The 17,462-nt window shown below is 44.4% G+C and overlaps 1 protein-coding gene across 1 annotated transcript in view; it reads right to left on the bottom strand.

Annotated features, from left to right (window-relative positions):
• Positions 1–840: 840 nt before the first annotated feature.
• LOC126335200 (homeobox protein unc-4 homolog) overlaps positions 841–17,462 on the bottom strand; it is a 434,374-nt gene continuing 417,752 nt past the window's right edge. Inside the window, exon 3 of the mRNA XM_049998211.1 lies at positions 841–6,748. Within this exon, the coding sequence (XP_049854168.1) occupies positions 5,900–6,748 (849 nt within the window). The 3' untranslated portion in view covers positions 841–5,899. The remainder of the gene's footprint in view (positions 6,749–17,462) is intronic.

Here is a 17,462-nt window from a genome sequence, read left to right as displayed (position 1 = left end):
TTGCCGCCTTTCACTCCCATAATGGCCAAACCCGAAATTAGAAGCTTCCCCTGGTCTCGAAAATTTTGGGTGAGCTTGAAGTCGGTAATTACTCCGGAGCGAATGTTTACCAACCATGTTTCAACTCCTTCACGCATTTGACAGACATTAAGGATGAATATTTCTGCGACTGTCAGAAGAATGGACAAGGAGACGTTAACCTCCTGGCTGTTTTCCAGCAGTTTCTCCGAAACACAGCGGACAGTCTACCATGAAACCTTGTGAGATGAAAGGGGACACTTTCTACAGTTGCTCCCGTTTCAATGTGTCATGCATATCCTCAAATACACAAAGATCTTTTTTCTTTCATGTGACACAACAATGTTAGTATACGAAATAGGTGTGCCATGTGGAGCAGTATAGACAGTTCAATGTGCAGATGTATGCTACCCAGTGTGTGTTGACTTCTTTCTTGCATTCTATTTTGTCTGCAATTGATACTCCAAGATTGCTTATCTATTGTATTTACAAGGAATTTTTAAAATAATCTTACACTGTTTACGCTGTTATTTCCGTGTGTCCATGATTTCGTATTTGTAATAAGCTGTTGGCAAGTGTGGTTCAATAAACCCAAACCAAATTAAAAAAAGAAAATATATTTAAGTTTTTATTGTAAGTAGATTCTAAAACCTGCAGTTTATTTCAAAATATTCCCAATGTAATGGAAAATATCCGGCAGTCGACTCTTGTTTTTCACTTATTTTTGATACTTACGGGGCAGTAGATTTACATTTTCTGTCTTGAAACTGCTGTGCTGTTGAATGGATAATGCAGGTAAGGCATAACGAATGAAAAATTCCATCGATTAGCAAATAAATATTACTGTCTTAATAACACAACATAAATACGATTCATTTACAGTGAACTGATATTCACATTACAGAGTCTTGTTAAATTGTTATGGACAATTACTCTATCGACTTTACAGAATAGTATGGGAGCTAGACAGCCGTTGTGCCGAGAAGTAGGTCTTAAATTATTGGGCTACAATGGAAAACATACGTAACATCGTGCTTCCGAAATCGGTGAGAACGTGGTTCTCTTTATCGGAAAATGTGGAAAACTTTGTCTCATTCTATTAGCATTTCAGTGTTAAGTTCTCAACAGCAAAACTGAAAATGGCTGAAACAGTTGACTCTAAAATGATTAATTGTGGTTGTCTCGCTGACAGGCTGAAACCATTGTTAAAGAATAAATATTAAACGTTCCATATGTACATGTCATGTAAAGCTAGATCAAATTTCATTTGGTTTTTCTCAGTTCCAACTTTCCATATGGGGAAAAAGGTAATGAATTTAACAGCCATTTCCAGTTTTCGACAACACTAGACCAACAAATTTGGGACACACGTACATGTCACAGCAAATGTAGTATATATACACTTCAGCGCTTCACAGAGTTCATAGGCAAATGAAAACAAAAATTTTATTTCAACACTGATTATTGCTTCAATATCAGGAAACCGAATATCAGTCTCCGTCAGAGTCCACTGGAGCTACATTTTTCATTAGGTGACGTTTGCCGTAACTAATAGTTCCGTCTCAGTAAGCTGTGTTCTCTATTTCACTTTTACCGCTCACTCTTCGATTAAAATGTGTCACTACGTTTGATATCCTGTTTCCTTCTTTCTCTACTTTCATCGTTACTATTGTCAATTTTAAGCACTGACTCTCAGTAAAATATTGGTTTTCCTGAACAGAAGGTTTATTTTTGCCTGTCTCAGGTAATTCCGAACCATCTGAGCTATCCCGTCATATTTCAGGAACAAGTTCAACGGAGAAGTCCGTTTCTTTTCTCAAATACTTAATTGCACAAAGGCTATCCTGCAGCACCACCACTCCGGTTACAGTATGGTTTTAGATGTCTTTTACTTTCGAATATCAACAAAAAGCCTTCAACTAAATTCGCAGGACTACACTTACGGATCGAGAATTAATCTGGCCTAAGTAGTAAGTTTGATCGGACGTAGCACAACAACGTGGTATATAAGTCTAGATTCAAGACTGTTCATGTAACGTTACATAACCATCCCAGGTAGGATGCAATTCCGTCTTTGCTGCACAATAGGCGTTCATCGAAGCTTTCGGTGATTTTTGGAGTACACGTCAGTTTGGAATATCGCTGGATGAAGTCTAGATCCCTTAAGCCGGTGCTGATACATCTTTAGTGTAGACTTTTTTTTTGTAAAAGGTTAAGAAAAGGTAATGCAGTATCTTGTTTCAATTTTCTCTCTCTTTGTAATACGAAAGTTTCACTTCACTGTCACAATTACTCACTCTGTTGATTTTAAGTCAAATACAGTTGACATCTCACGCTTAGTTCGTACGGAATGAAATGAAGGGAGGCGGCCAAGTGCATAAAAGTAAAAAGATAAAGATATTCATGATGATGCTACAGAGCTGTTAGGCTTCAGTTCTCAATCCTACACTTCTACACAGAAATGCGTCGACATAAACCGACTATTGACCTGCTGAGATTAATAGCTTGTTGGAATGGTAATCATAGAGCTGTCCCGATATGTGTGAACGGCATTTAATAAGTTATCACCAGAACACTGAAGAATCTCCATCACCAGTACCACAGCAGCTCTGAATGCGTTGGCCTTTCTTTGCGTAGCAGGGAGTAAAACATTCGTCAATAATCAGTTGAGCGACAGAAAACATTTGAATATGTGGTTACCCTATTTCATGAACATTGAAACAATAATTATTTATTCCTTGGGCTTTTTTTTCTTTAGCAAATGTAAACTGGGTTTCCATTCTAATCGAAATTGAGATGAAAACCTATAACATGACCACGAAAATGTGTATAAAAAGTGACCCACCAATACCTAGGATTTTTCTGTATACCTCCTCTGCATACACGTAACAGGTGGAAGACTTCAACAGTGTAAGTTCGGAGACAAAGACACATCTTGCTCAGGTCGAAAGTTCTCTTGACGTTTTTCCGTTTTTCCGACACATAACTTGTTTCTTTTTTATCCTCCTGATGCAAAATTTCTTTTTATTCACCCAGACATTTTTCGAGGTCTATGTGTCATCTTCTGTGTCTCACAAAAATATACAAACTTTCTTCATGACTACTTTGAAAGTGACATACCGCCAAAATGACAAGAAAGGGCGCAAAAACCGATCTGTAGAAATGCATTTTCACTTTCCATGTAACTTTCAGGTGAGCAATCAAAACAAAACAAACAAAATGCACATGCTATAATTTCAGACCTACAATAGGTAAACGGGTATAAATTTTGTATTATACTTCATAGAAATAATTCTGACGCATAGAAGATAACACATAGGTGTCGAAACCGGCCTCGGTGAATAAAAATAAATATTGTTTTGCATAAGGTAGATTTCAAAAACGAGAAACACTAATACACAAAGATATTTTCGTGAGAAAAGTAATGAGCCTAACAACACAGCGAGCGATTTGGCAACACTTTGTTGTTCTGTTAGTGTAGACCGATCTGTTCATTCCTTCCAGATGCTCAGTCTGAGTTTCAGCTCCTTACACCCATCACATGAATTTTGAAAGCTCCATGTGAGGAGTTGTGTTTTTGTTGTGTGTTATGAAAATGGAACAGCGGAACTTGGAGCAACGTCATGCCATCAAGTTTTGTACTAAACTTCTAGAACTTGCTAATGTGACTTCTGAAACGTCTATGGGGAACATCGAGAGCACAAGTTTTTATTTGGGACAAATCATTTTTGGAAAACCGAGAACACGGAGAAGATAAATCTTGCTCAGGGAGACTTCCAACTTCGAAAACGTCGAACGTGTGAGATCAGTCCGAAGTCTAATAATAAGGGTGGTGGGTGATCTGTTAAGCACGTTCATCGTATTTTGTAATTAGACAAGCCTGCCTTAAATTTTCTGTAATTTACTGCGACTACAGCTTGAGTGGAACCCGCCTGCCTAGCCGCTCGGTCTAACGCGCTGGTTCCCGAGCGGGAAGGCTTGCCGGTCCCCGGCACCAATCCGCTCAGCGGATCAGTGTCGAGGTCCGGTGTGCTGGCCAGCCTGTGGATGGTTTTTCAGAAGGTTTTACTTCTACCTCGGCTACGAATGCGGGCTGGTTCCCCTTACTCCACCTCATACTGTGTCGGCGATTGCTGCGCAAACACCATTTCCACATATGCATGCACCACACTTATTCTACCAAGCAAACATTTGCGGTTACACTTGTGTGGTATGAGACGTTCCCATGGGGGGGGGGGGCGGGGGGGGGGGGGGAGGGGGGTGGAATCCACTCGGGGCCGAACCGCACAATAACCCTGGGTTCGGTGTGTCATAGCGGTGGGGTCGGTGGACTCCTGTGGCCTGTTGTGAGGATGTGAACCGCTGAGGGCTACAGTGGGGCGAAGCGTCTATGTCGTTTCTAGGTCACTGGCTTGACTACTGTACGTAAAACAAATAAATTTGAAGAAACCTTTGATCGTACGACAAATTTTCACCAAAATTTTTCACATGTGTAAGATTTGTGCCAAAATGGCAGAAAGATAATGAAAGAAACGAATGCGCTGATCTTCTTGAGAGCATTGCCAATGACCACGAATGGATCAACCGTGTGATCACAGGTGCTGAATTGTGGATTTTTGAGTACGATCCAGAGACAAAGGGGCAAAGTGAGGAGTGGCACACTGAGATAACTCCTCGACATAAAAAGTTCAAATGAGCAAATCAAACATCAAAACAATGCCAGTTACCTTTCTTGACCAATTAGCATAAAGAATATGTTCCTCCAGGATAAACTGTCAACCAAATGTTTCATAAATATACCCCTGAAACGCTCATGAAAATAGTGAATCGAGTGAGGTGGGACATTGCAGAAATGTAGATACTCCATCACGACAACCCCTCATGACGCATGGTCACTTTCAACACGGAATTTATTACCTCAAAAAGCATTCCTGTTGTTCCACTGTCCCCCTATTCAGCTGATCTCAGTCCCTGTGACTTTTTTCTATTCCCTAAACTGAAAAATGTCTTAAAAGGACATAATTTTGTGACTCTGCAGAACGTTCGAAAGAATGTGACCGACATGGTAAAGGCCTTACAGTTGAAGTCTTTCACCGCTGCTACCAGGATTGGAAACAACGATTCTGCTGGTGTGTAGCTGCCGAAGAGAGCTTCCTTGAAGGGGACAATTCTCTTGTTTCAGAAAAATAAATAAAAGCTTTGGTAGATAAAGAATCTGGCTCATTACTTTTCTAATACATCTCGTATTAACGAAGTGTTACCCCCTTAGGATTATTCCGATTTCGCCGGTGGCAGAGTGGATGCTGAAGATGGTCCAAGCAGAGGGTTCGCAACGTCCAATAATCTAAGACTTTGAAACTGTAATCTATGCCTCCATCGGAAGAGGACTCAGACAGCCCAACAGTACCGACCGACAGCCGTGTCATCCCTAGCTCACAGGCGCCGCTGGATGCTAATATGGGGGGCATGTGGTCAGCACACCACTATTCCATTTTTTATCAGCTTTCGTGACCGGATCTGCGACTTGTAAGTCAATATCTCCTCATTTGGCCTCATAAGGTTTGAGTGCATCCTGTTTGTCAACAGTGCTCGGAAGACCCGTGCAGTGCTAGCCATGCCCAATAATGCTTAACTTCAGTGATCACTAAGCTATGTCTGCAGCTAAAGATTTATCAGCACCGCCTCGTAAGCTAAAAGCAGACCATCGTTTCATGACTTAACTCCATTTTTCAGGAAAAGCATAGTTCAGATTTTTCGTTTTCGAAAGACGCGTACGATGTTAAAGGTTCGATTAGATGTTAGTCTGGAAGCTACAGTGATAGCTGATGTCCGTCAGACAGAAAAGGTGTCGATGTGCGCTGGTGGAGAGGCCTGTGCGTCGCTAGCCAGTGATGAGGTGGCTGAAGCAGCCGGTGGGCGGCGTCCTGCTGCCGATGAGGACGCCGCCGCTCAGCGAGACGGGCGCCGGCCTGCACAGCGTCCCGGCGTCGCGAGGGGGCGGCGTCGGCGCCGGCGGTGTGTGCCGCTGGTGTCGGTCGTCGGGTCGCGACAGCAGCGACTCGATGCTGAACGGGTTGGGCCTGCGCTGTTTGGCCGCGTCACTTGACGCGGGCGGTGACGGCGACTTGGGGACGTCCAGCGGCTGCTGCTGCTGGTGGTGGTGGTGGAACTGCTGTTGCTGGAACGGCTGGAAGGAGCCGTAGTCTTCCGGCCGGGTGGCGTGGGAGTTAGGGGAGTCGAACTGCGGCTGGTCCGCGTGGGCGGCGGCCTCGTCCTCGGAGGGGTCGCCCACCACGTCGATCTCGACGTCGCGGGCCGTCGCCGTGGAGGCGTTGGTGCTGCTGCAGCAGCTGGACGAGTCGTGCGCCGACAGCAGCTGGTGGCGCGACACCGCCGCAGCGGCCGCCGCCGCCGCGGCCGCCGCCGCCCCCGCCACCTTGCGGCAGCCTCCGCCCCCCGCCTGCTGCTGCTGGTGCTGCTGGGCCTCCCACTCGCGGCGCAGCGTGTCCAGGTCGACGGCGACGCCCTTGGCGGCCAGCTTGCGCTGCTGGCGCTCCAGCGACTTGAGCAGCTTCTTCTCGCGCCGCTCGCGCTCCTTGCGCCGCAGCTCCTCCTCCGGGATGGGCTCCCCGCTGCACGTCTGCGGGTGCGCGTTGTGCGCCGGCCGGCCCGGGCCCTTCTTCGTGTGCTCCTTCTTGCGCCACTTGGCGCGCCGGTTCTGGAACCACACCTGCAACAGGGAAACCGACAAGGTGTTACCAACTGAGTGGCCAAAACTCGCTGTCAATCTGAGAAGATATAAACTGAAGCAATGAATTACAATTTTTGCCGCGGCTGGGACCTGAACCCAGGTCTCCTGCTTACTAGGCGGATGCGCGCTGTTGCTACCACACGTACTAGTAGTACGTAAGTCCAGTACCCTCCCCTACACGAACCAGCGTATTTCATCACTCATACGACTCCTGACAGCATCGTCGGCTGAAGTGGACGAGCGGTTCTAGGCGCTACAGTCTGGAACCACGCGACCGCTGCGGTAGCAGGTTCGAATCCTGCCTCGGGGGGGGGGGGGGGGGGGGGGAGGGTACTGATGACCTTCGACGTTAAGTCCCATAGTGCTCAGAGCCATTTTAACCATTTTTCAATGGATCGACGATGAACTTGAACAGGTGTCGTGGAACGTCCGCCCTGAACAAATGCAACAAACAGTAATGAACAGAATGAGGATAAGCTGTATATCCGGTTTCCTCTCCGTCACGAATTTTGACTGTCGTTATTCCATTATACGTCCGATGGTTGTCCGCATTCGCAACTGTTTCATGATTTCAGTGTGTTCTTCCATCCAACCGACGTAACACCCGTGCTCATTACAGTGCCACCTAACACGAATGGAAAGAATTGTTTCGACGAAACGTGTCTGTTTCCTTGTATCGTAGTATCAGAGACTGCAATCAAAAAGGGCGTTCTCGATTTGAAAATAAAACCTGACCTCCATGCGTGGTGCGGGGATTAGGTGTGGCCAGTTTCAGTGATGGCAGCAGCAGCAGCAGAGACACAAATCCTCTTTGAAAACATCAAATTTCCATTCCTTCGGCATTTTTTATTACAGAGGGCAAATCACGCTGAGCTACCGAGCTGACAGCATTTGGCCACCCTATCACAACAAGACTAACTTCCATGCATGGGTATCCGAAGCAACCTTGCATCGTAATTCCAAGTAACACAGGTACTGCAGAATCGTTTTTATCCACCGACACCGGGCAAGCGACTTTCTAGCAAAATGTTTTCCCTGCATGGAAATACACATAATGGATGTAAGAGTACAGGTTGTAGACACGTAGTTGACGACATGTGGAAGTTTGGGTTTAGCCGTGAGTCGTGCACGAATAGCCACATAGCAAAGCGACCGCTTGCCATAAGCAGGAAATCGGGTTTGAGTCATGCTGTGGCGCGAATTTTCTTTGTTGTCATTCCATTATACAGCTGATGGTTGTCCGTACTTGGAACTGTGAATACATCTCACGTATTTCATGACGGCTGTAGTCACCGCAGTGCTTGTTCTTTCACATATGCATGCATGTCCGAAGGGACATTTGCATCGTAATTCGGGATAACACAGGCACTGCAATGTCGTACACCCAAATCAGTCTCCCTGATGCTGAGCGTCGAAGGATTCACCAAAATCAAGCGTCTTGATGGTGCAGGGACTCGGCGAAATGAACCCTTACGGGAACAGATGCCACGCTGTCAGACCTTTAAAAGTATAAATGTAAAACTTCTACTGTGTAATCAAAATTGCATAACTGAATTGAAATTTTAATATCACTGTTTTTCCAAAATTTTATTCTACAGAAAAAAACTGATTGTGCACAATATTATATATTCTAAAACATTCACATCTCGGTCTTCAGTACGGAAATTTGTAAGAAATTGGCAGTCGAGTAATTTGACTGTGGAGGGGATGTAAAGAAGGTATTACAGATAAAACAGCATAGCTACAAAATTGATCAGTGGATAAAATGAAGCAGGACATCCGACGTAATGAAAACCATCACCACATTACATTCCTGCTATATGATGCGAGACATGCCTCAAATGTCCTGGACACATCACTAGATAATTTTACTATTCGTAGAGATTAGCTTACACTTGATGGTAGCATTCTGTTCATGTCTGCAATACTGCTTTCCATTACTTTCAGATCTGTAATGTGACTTCACTCACGATTATACTTAGCGTTCATTGTTAAGAGAAGTAGATATCTTTGATCCACTTGGTACAGAATCAGTTATTCATTAATCCATCCGAACAGTAGGTACGCTGACTATTTCACAGTCTCGTTTATTTAAATGATTTCAGGAGTTTCTAATTATCTAGCAATCTTCTTTGCTTAATTCTTTATTACGTGGTGGCCGAATATGCCACGTGGTCCAAGGATGGACAACTGTACTTTTTTTCTTATCAACGAGTATGGCTTGCATCAAAAACGTCGTCTACTGAACAACAGCATCTATGATTTACATACATTCCACTGCCATTTATAGTTCCTTGTATGCATTCTGCACCCTGTACTTAACTTCAAGCATTGTTTAACTCTCATCCACCCTCTGCCTGTAGCAGCGATGTGTCAGTGTGAGCCCAAACTTCACTCAGCATATACTCTTTCAGAAGTGCAATCAGCGAAAGCCTTTTTGTATTTCTTTCCATTGGCAGGTTACAAGGTAAGTGACCGCGTGGCAATTCAAAGACTGCTTGTTGCTGTCATATTATTTTTGACATTGTTACTACAAATCTTTATATTTCAGATTTTATGTAGAAATGTGTTAGGTTGTCATATGGAGCCATATATGTTCTTTGCAATTGCTTAACAATCAAAGAGAATTAGCTATACATTCTTTGAATCACATTATGAACCAGCTATAAATATCTGTGATCATAAAATTCACTCAAATATTCATTTATGTTTTTATTTCTTTCTGTTGTGCAAAGCAAGTACTGTCTGTTATGCAATATTCTTTTCAAAGTATTCCTTGGGACTACACTTTGTGTACAACAGCGCACTTCTTTAGGATATTTTTCTGAAAATCGCCTTTCTAGTAGGGCATACTCAAAACAATACGAAGCAGCATCGTTGGCTTACACAGTGTAGCTGAATCTTTGTAGGTTCGCCAATAGAAAGACAGCTGTAATAATGTATAGAATCAGTCATTAGAGGTTTAAATTCATTTAGTATGCATCTGACTTTGCTTGAGCCTTCATGATAACCTTTCGTAAAGAAGAATGCTTTTTTTATTCATCCAGCTCCCTCACTTTACGTTATTCTTACTACCTCAAAGTGTAAACACAGACTTTACTGGTATCTAGTGGAGAGTGAAGGAGGTACATGCAGAAGAGCGTCTTCCCCGTGGAATAATTTGAGGAGGGGCAGGGATTTGGAAGGCGGAGGAAGCCAGGGGCCTGAGCGCTAGGCCCGAGGCTCGTGGTGGCTGCCGGATGCTGAATTATTCATGTGTCGCCGCGCACACTCCATCACGCAAGATGGCGACGCGCGACGCGCAGCTTAACGACGCTAGCGGCTTTTTCACTCAATCCGCCTTCCCAAGTTCAGCCCTGCGCTAGGATCGCTCTCGTTATACCCAGCATTCCTATTGCTACACAGTATCAGTGTTCATCTGTCGCGTCTCTCTCTCTCTCTCTCTCTCTCTCTCTCTCTCTCTCGCTCTGTGTGTGTGTGTGTGTGTGTGTTCAAAAATCATATGGCTCTGAGCACTATGGGACTTAACTTCTGAGGTCATCAGTCCCCTAGGACTTAGAACTACTTAAACCTAACTAACCTAAGGACATCACACACATCCATGCCCGAGGCAGTATTCGAACCTGCGACCGTAGAGGTCACGCGGTTCCAGACTGTAGCGCCTAGAACCGCTCGGCCACCCCCGCCGGCTGTGTGTGTGTGTGTGTGTGTGTGTGTGTGTGTGTGTGTGTGTGTGTGTGTGTGTGTGTGTCTGTTTGTGTGTGTGTGTGTCTGTTTGTGTATGTGTGTCGTGAAGAAAATTGTCCTGCAAGTGTGCCGAAAATTTCCATTTCACTCCATTTCTGAGGAAGCTCTGTGGAGATTGTACGCTGCTAAAGTTTCGTCTTTTGTAACTCTACAAGGAACCCCTTGAGTGTAAGATCGCTAGTTCAGTCTTTAGTAAGGCTCATTTGAAAGTACTGTATTAACAGTTGTGACAGGAAAAATATTAACTAGCAATGACTCACCATGAGTGTCAGGAGGGCGACAGGAAATGGGTGTCCGGGAGGTGCAGAGATTAACTTTCTAAGGGAAATATGTACTTCACAAATTGGACATCGTCGACATTAAAGAAAAGTGCAAAACAAAACAAAACACTAACTTCTACCATGAACACCAAAAGAAAAAGGGCGCACCATAATGATCACAAGCGTTCGCAACATCAACATCGAAGGCGAACCGCTCGAGACTTGCAAATCATGCAGGACGTTCAGCTAGGTATCCGCTCTTGAAGAACGCATATAAAATCTTACTGCTGTAACGGGTTAATAAGAACTAATGAAATTTGCGACATGTAGCCGAATGCGAAAGAGTCTGTCGTAGAACGTATTGTTAAACTGGCTATCCTTTAATGTGCAGCTGCAGCTAGTGCAATAATATGTTTTAAGGACACGGAAAAAACGAACATCCAGAGGTTGAATTAGTTCAGTAGTTCCATGTGATATGAACTGCAATGTCACAAACTTTTCAGGAGGGATCGTTTGCTATAAAGAACTATGATTATTATATGCAGATTAGGACTCAGGCAAAAGCTAATTTTGACCAGTTATTGGCCAAAGGCAATGTTCATACAATATATGTAGTTCTCTTACGTCTATTCTCCCACTTGTGCTTGCTGTGAAGTAAACATTCCCTAATGCCCATGGAACATCACACACACGAGAAAGAACCGTAGGGGACGAAGCACCTCCAACTTCTCACAGTACCATAAATAACTTTCCAGCCGATTTACTATCCAGATTAACAGGCGGCATAATTGTATACGAATGCGTTAAGGGGTCGATGTTAGCTGATCTTGACACAACTCTCTTGGTATCTCTAATTTCGAGGGTTCCTTTCATATGCAAATCCAGTTTGTCGGAGTTGAAAACAAATTCCTTGTTGAGCGATGAGATAGCTTTGTTTGTCTCCTCCACAAATTTTTAGGCGATTCTGCAGTTTGCTGTACATCGTCAAGTTGACGCTTTGTTTTAAATTTCGTTGTATTACGCCTTCCAGTAATGTAGCACCGTTTGAAGTTATGCGACCCTCCAATGCTACCCTTGAAATCACTGTAACCATCGCCGCGCGCAATTTGATATGCATAACATAGTAGGTCACTATCGTGCACATCCTGTAAATTGTATCGAGCATCCTTGAAACGCGAAAAACCAGTTTTTGTAATAAGTGAGGCTACCCTCCCTTCAATATCCGTAGGTTTCCTTATGCACTACACGGTCATATCATTGTTGACGAGTTCGAAATCTGTTCATAATAGTTCTTTTTACTATGCTGCGGATATTCTTCCACGAACGTAATTATGTTAAGTACCCGTTCCTTGAACAAAGATTGTCCTTTACTGCGTTTCACTAGAGACGCGATTTGTGGCTCCCTGTCCGACAAGGATGAACCACATGGCTCGGCACCTGCAGCAGTATAATTTTCATTTGTCAAGCACGTATGGTCATAATTATACTCTTCACGTACGACGATATCCACAGAGACGAGCGTATACGGCACGCCACTTTCCACTGACTCATCTTGCAGAAACGCTAATACTTCTCCTACCTCTTCTTTCTCACTGTAAGATATTCCTTGGGTACCTTTCCGACGAAACGTCAACTTCAACTATTGTTGGAGATTTAACGCAATGTTTGCTTTGTTCATCGTTGCCATTGCTCTGCTTTGTATCAACACCACTAGCAATGTAGCAATGTTGTGAGTTACTCGTAGACTAAGTATGAATTACGCTCCATAGCCTCACCCTGTGTTTACCAATGGATACCTCCAGTTCTTCCCCCTGTTACCTTTAACAGCCAATATTGTGGTTGCATTGTAGTCAATATATGGGGCATTGAATGCCATGAACATCATTGGTCTTTTGCGACATCGCACCCAAGGAGTTCTTTATCAGTCTTTTACCTGATATGATGCAGTTCACGTTTTTACTATCCTACGGTGATAATCTCATCTCTGTGCAATTTAGACATCCTACATTCTCTGAAGGGTGTTTCAGACGCAATGGTAAACATTTTACGAGGTGGCAGTAGTAGACTAATTCGAATAAAACATCCCATATAACGTCTGTTCAATTTTTCTTGGTCACGGAGAAACGTTTTCATTTGGCGTTTTGGTAATCTATTTGGTGTGGATTTATTTTTCGATTGTCTTCTTTGTTTTGAAGTTCAAGTTGTGAAATTGTGCTTGAGTTCACATAACTAAATATTTAGACTGTGTGATTTGATGTCTAATTTTATTGTGTCATTTAAGGGTTAGACCAGCATGACATTCGATTCTGGAAACGATATTTTATTAAATAATGTAACAAACAAATAACAAAACTACCTTTAGGCCTTTACTGTACACCACTGAAATCGTATTATGTATTTTTTAAGTAAAAATCTTGCACCCAAACAAAAGTACACGACTTCGACGAAAGGCCTTCGCGGAGTGCGAGAGCGGTTGAAGGGAGGTCTGAACGCCACGTTTTTCAAACCAAATTTTAAAAACTGCTTTGAAACTGATATACTGTCAAGCGTAGTCCGTCATGATATTAAAAATAAATGTTTTTTAACCAAATATAAGTCAATTTTTCGACCAAAAATTCGTTATAAAAACGTGCACCAAAAACCAAAATTAATGTATATCGCAGCAATCGTATGTACAACAGTAGAAAAAACTGCGACTCACAAGTTACAAAAAGGTATAATGCAATTTTATGTGTATTTCATGAGTTATAGTTTCCACCGACACAGTTGGCATTATTTTCGCCGATTTCGAATCACTTTCATTTTGATGTTCCACGTTAAATCGATTAATGGCTTCCGCCATCCAGTCGAAAGGTTTTTTGAACGATTAGCATTACTTTTATAAACTTTTCTGTCCATAAAATAGTCTGTTTCTCATTTTCAGGCATTCACGTTTTACTTCGTATAAACAATCAAGCGTAATGACAAGCAAAAGCGAGACAAGCAAGTATTTTCAGACTGTTTACCGTTCACGAACCATGTTACGAAGAGAGATCGTGTTGAGAAAAGCATTTTAGTTGAATTAATGCCTTCTGTGACGCATTCGAAATTAACAGGACCCTCTTCCGTCGGCTGTATCTGAGCGCTCGGATGCGTCAGAATCCCATGATGTAAATCGCGGTTTTGACATATTTTATCATTTACGACACACTATATATGAATCAATCTTAAAACCAAACTCCCTAAAAACAATTCCTACCTTGCTCTACAATTTTAAACATTTCGCTCGGGGTCCGCAGCTCGTGGTCGTGCGGTAGCGTTCTCGCTTCCAGCGCCCGGGTTCCCGGGTTCGATTCCCGGCGGGTCAGGTATTTTCTCTGCCTCGTGATGACTGCGTGTTGTGTGATGTGCTTAGGTTAGTTAGGTTTAAGTAGTTCTAAGTTCTAGGGGACTGATGACCATAGATGTTAAGTCCCATAGTGCCCAGAGCCATTTCAACCATTCCGCTCGGATTTACAAATCCTCATTATGATGATATGGGATTTTTTTAAAGGAAACACTGCTTCTGCTGCTTGCAGAAAATACGACAGACGGTCTTCTAACTTCACAGTAGCAGATGCAAGAGTGTTTATTCGTGATTTTAATCATCTGCTTGAGACTGGTGCAATCATCCGCTGTCAAATACCATCTGAACGTCCAACTGAACAGAAAGTGAATGAAGTAGAAGACAGAATGCGGTTAGCAGAACGTAGTCACAGAACGTAGTCATTCGAGATGCACACGCAGAATTTCTACGCGTACCACATACAAGAATATGGAAGGCATCATGTATGCACAGCATCTGTTTCGATCATTTGCAGCAGATTCAACACTAACGAGAAAGAGCTGAAAGAAGACAATTCGAATTGTGCCATTCGTTAATTGCAAATCGTCAAGTAGCCGGCCGTTGTGGCCGAGCGGTTCTAGGCGCTTCAGTCTGACCCCGCGCGACCGCTACGATCGCAGACTCGAATCCTGTCTCAGGCATGGATATGTGTGATGTTGTTAGGTTAGTTAGGTTTAAGTAGTTTTAAGATCTAGGGGACTGATGAGCTCAGCTGTTAAGTTCCATAGTGCTCAGAGCCATTTGAACCATTTTTTGAAAATTGTCGAGTAATCCCAAAATACTGTTTACTAATGAAGCCACTGCACTCGTGGCAGTATTAATAGCACGTGACATGCATTCGCAGTTGCAAATATGAACAACCATTAGCCGTATAATGGAATGACGACGATGAAAATTTGTGGCAGAGCGGGATTCGAACCTAGATTGAACGCTTTTACTGAGGCGTCACCTTAGCTTTTTTTCCTGTCCTCTGCCTGATCAACTGCCCCGAAATAACAGATTTTGGTTGAGAGGTCAAGCAAAAGAGTTTTACATTGATAATTTAGTGGAAAGAGAACAGAACATCTACAGGACCGCTGTTCACTCTCTGAGAAAACATATGTTCCCGTTTGATTCTTCATCGTACCAAAAAACCTCTTCAGATGACGTATTAAATATTAAATAACAATAAAATACTGTGCAGATGCCGGGGATTGAACCAAGGAACTTTGACATTCCACTTTTTTTCAGAGACCGCGCTATTGACTGACACCTACGCTGTTCACTTTTTTTTCGGCAGGAAAGAACGGACAAGTCAGCTTCAGGCTGGGTTGAGACGAGGTGGATAGGGGTCAAATCCCGTGGCCTAGCGGTAATCTCTCCCGCCCCTCCCCCTCCCCCTTCCTCCATCCCCCCTCCGAGGCATGTCACTGTGCTGGTCCCTCACTTGGTATTGACAGGTTATTCATAATTTTTTTAATTTTTTTAGACCCTTACAACTTGCTACGCAAAAGAAATGAAACAGACTAGGAGTCCTTACTACATGGCTATCGCTATGTAAAAAATTAAAAAAATAAATCCATTTCCTGGCGGTGACTAGAACAATTTGTTATTTATTTTCTTTTTATTAATTAAAAAGAGAAACAAGACAAACAGGGCGATTAGGCTACCTAAGCACCACTCACGACCAGACCCAAACTTCAAATATGTATACACTCCTGGAAATGGAAAAAAGAATACATTGACACCGGTGTGTCAGACCCACCATACTTGCTCCGGACACTGCGAGAGGGCTGTACAAGCAATGATCACACGCACGGCACAGCGGACACACCAGGAACCGTGGTGTTGGCCGTCGAATGCCGCTAGCTGCGCAGCATTTGTGTACCGCCGCCGTCAGTGTCAGCCAGGTTGCCGTGGCATACGGAGCTCCATCGCAGTCTTTAACACTGGTAGCATGCCGCGACAGCGTGGACGTGAACCGTATGTGCAGTTGACGGACTTTGAGCGAGGGCGTATAGTGGGCATGCGGGAGGCCGGGTGGACGTACCGCAGAATTGCTCAACACGTGGGCCGTGAGGTCTCCACAGTACAACGATGTTGTCGCCAGTGGTCAGCGGAAGGTGCACGTGCCCGTCGACCTGGGACCGGACCGCAGCGACGCACGGATGCACGCCAAGACCGTAGGATCCTACACAGTGCCGTAAGGGACCGCACCGCCACTTCCCAGCAAATTAGGGACACTGTTGCTCCTGGGGTATCGGCGAGGACCATTCGCAACCGTCTCCATGAAGCTGGGCTACGGTCCCGCACACCGTTAGGCCGTCTTCCACTCACGCCCCAACATCGTGCAGCCCGCCTCCAGTGGTGTCGCGACAGGCGTGAATGGAGGGACGAATGGAGACGTGTCGTCTTCAGCGATGAGAGTCGCTTCGGCCTTGGTGCCAATGATGGTCGTATGCGTGTTTGGCGCCGTGCAGGTGAGCGCCACAATCAGGACTGCATACGACCGAGGCACACAGGGCCAACACCCGGCATCATGGTGTGGGGAGCGATCTCCTACACTGGCCGTACACCTCTGGTGATCGTCGAGGGGACACTGAATAGTGCACAGTACATCCAAACCGTCATCGAACCCATCGTTCTACCATTCCTAGACCGGCAAGGGAACTTACTGTTCCAACAGGACAATGCACGTCCGCATGTATCCCGTGCCACCCAACGTGCTCTAGAAGGTGTAAGTCAACTACCCTGGCCAGCAAGACCTCCGGATCTGTCCCCCATTGAGCATGTTTGGGACTGGATGAAGCGTCGTCTCACGCGGTCTGCACGTCCAGCACGAACGCTGGTCCAACTGAGGCGCCAGGCGGAAATGGCATGGCAAGCCGTTCCACAGGACTACATCTAGCATCTCTACGATCGTCTCCATGGGAGAATAGCAGCCTGCATTGCTGCGAAAGGTGGATATACACTGTACTAGTGCCAACATTGTGCATGCTCTGTTGCCTGTGTCTATGTGCCTGTGGTTCTGTCAGTGTGATCATGTGATGTATCTGACCCCAGGAATGTATCAATAAACTTTCCCCTTCCTGGGACAATGAATTCACGGTGTTCTTATTTCAATTTCCAGGAGTGTATTATTGTTGATCACCTGCATCCACGTTTGATGCCTTCCCCGAAGGTGATCTCATCTACGCTATGAGGGACTTTCTCTCTGGAGTTCCATTGGATCCGTGTTTGCAGATGAAGGCACCGTGACATTGATGGACTACATTACTTGCTACAATTTATGCTTGAAGTCTCTCCAGACGGCGATGTCATCCTCCGTGTCATAAGGCAAGAA

Source organism: Schistocerca gregaria, chromosome 2 (genome assembly GCF_023897955.1).
Source record: "Schistocerca gregaria isolate iqSchGreg1 chromosome 2, iqSchGreg1.2, whole genome shotgun sequence".
NCBI lineage: Eukaryota > Metazoa > Arthropoda > Insecta > Orthoptera > Acrididae > Schistocerca > Schistocerca gregaria.
Note: the sequence above shows the minus strand (reverse complement) of the source record. Positions and strands in the feature narration are given on the sequence as shown.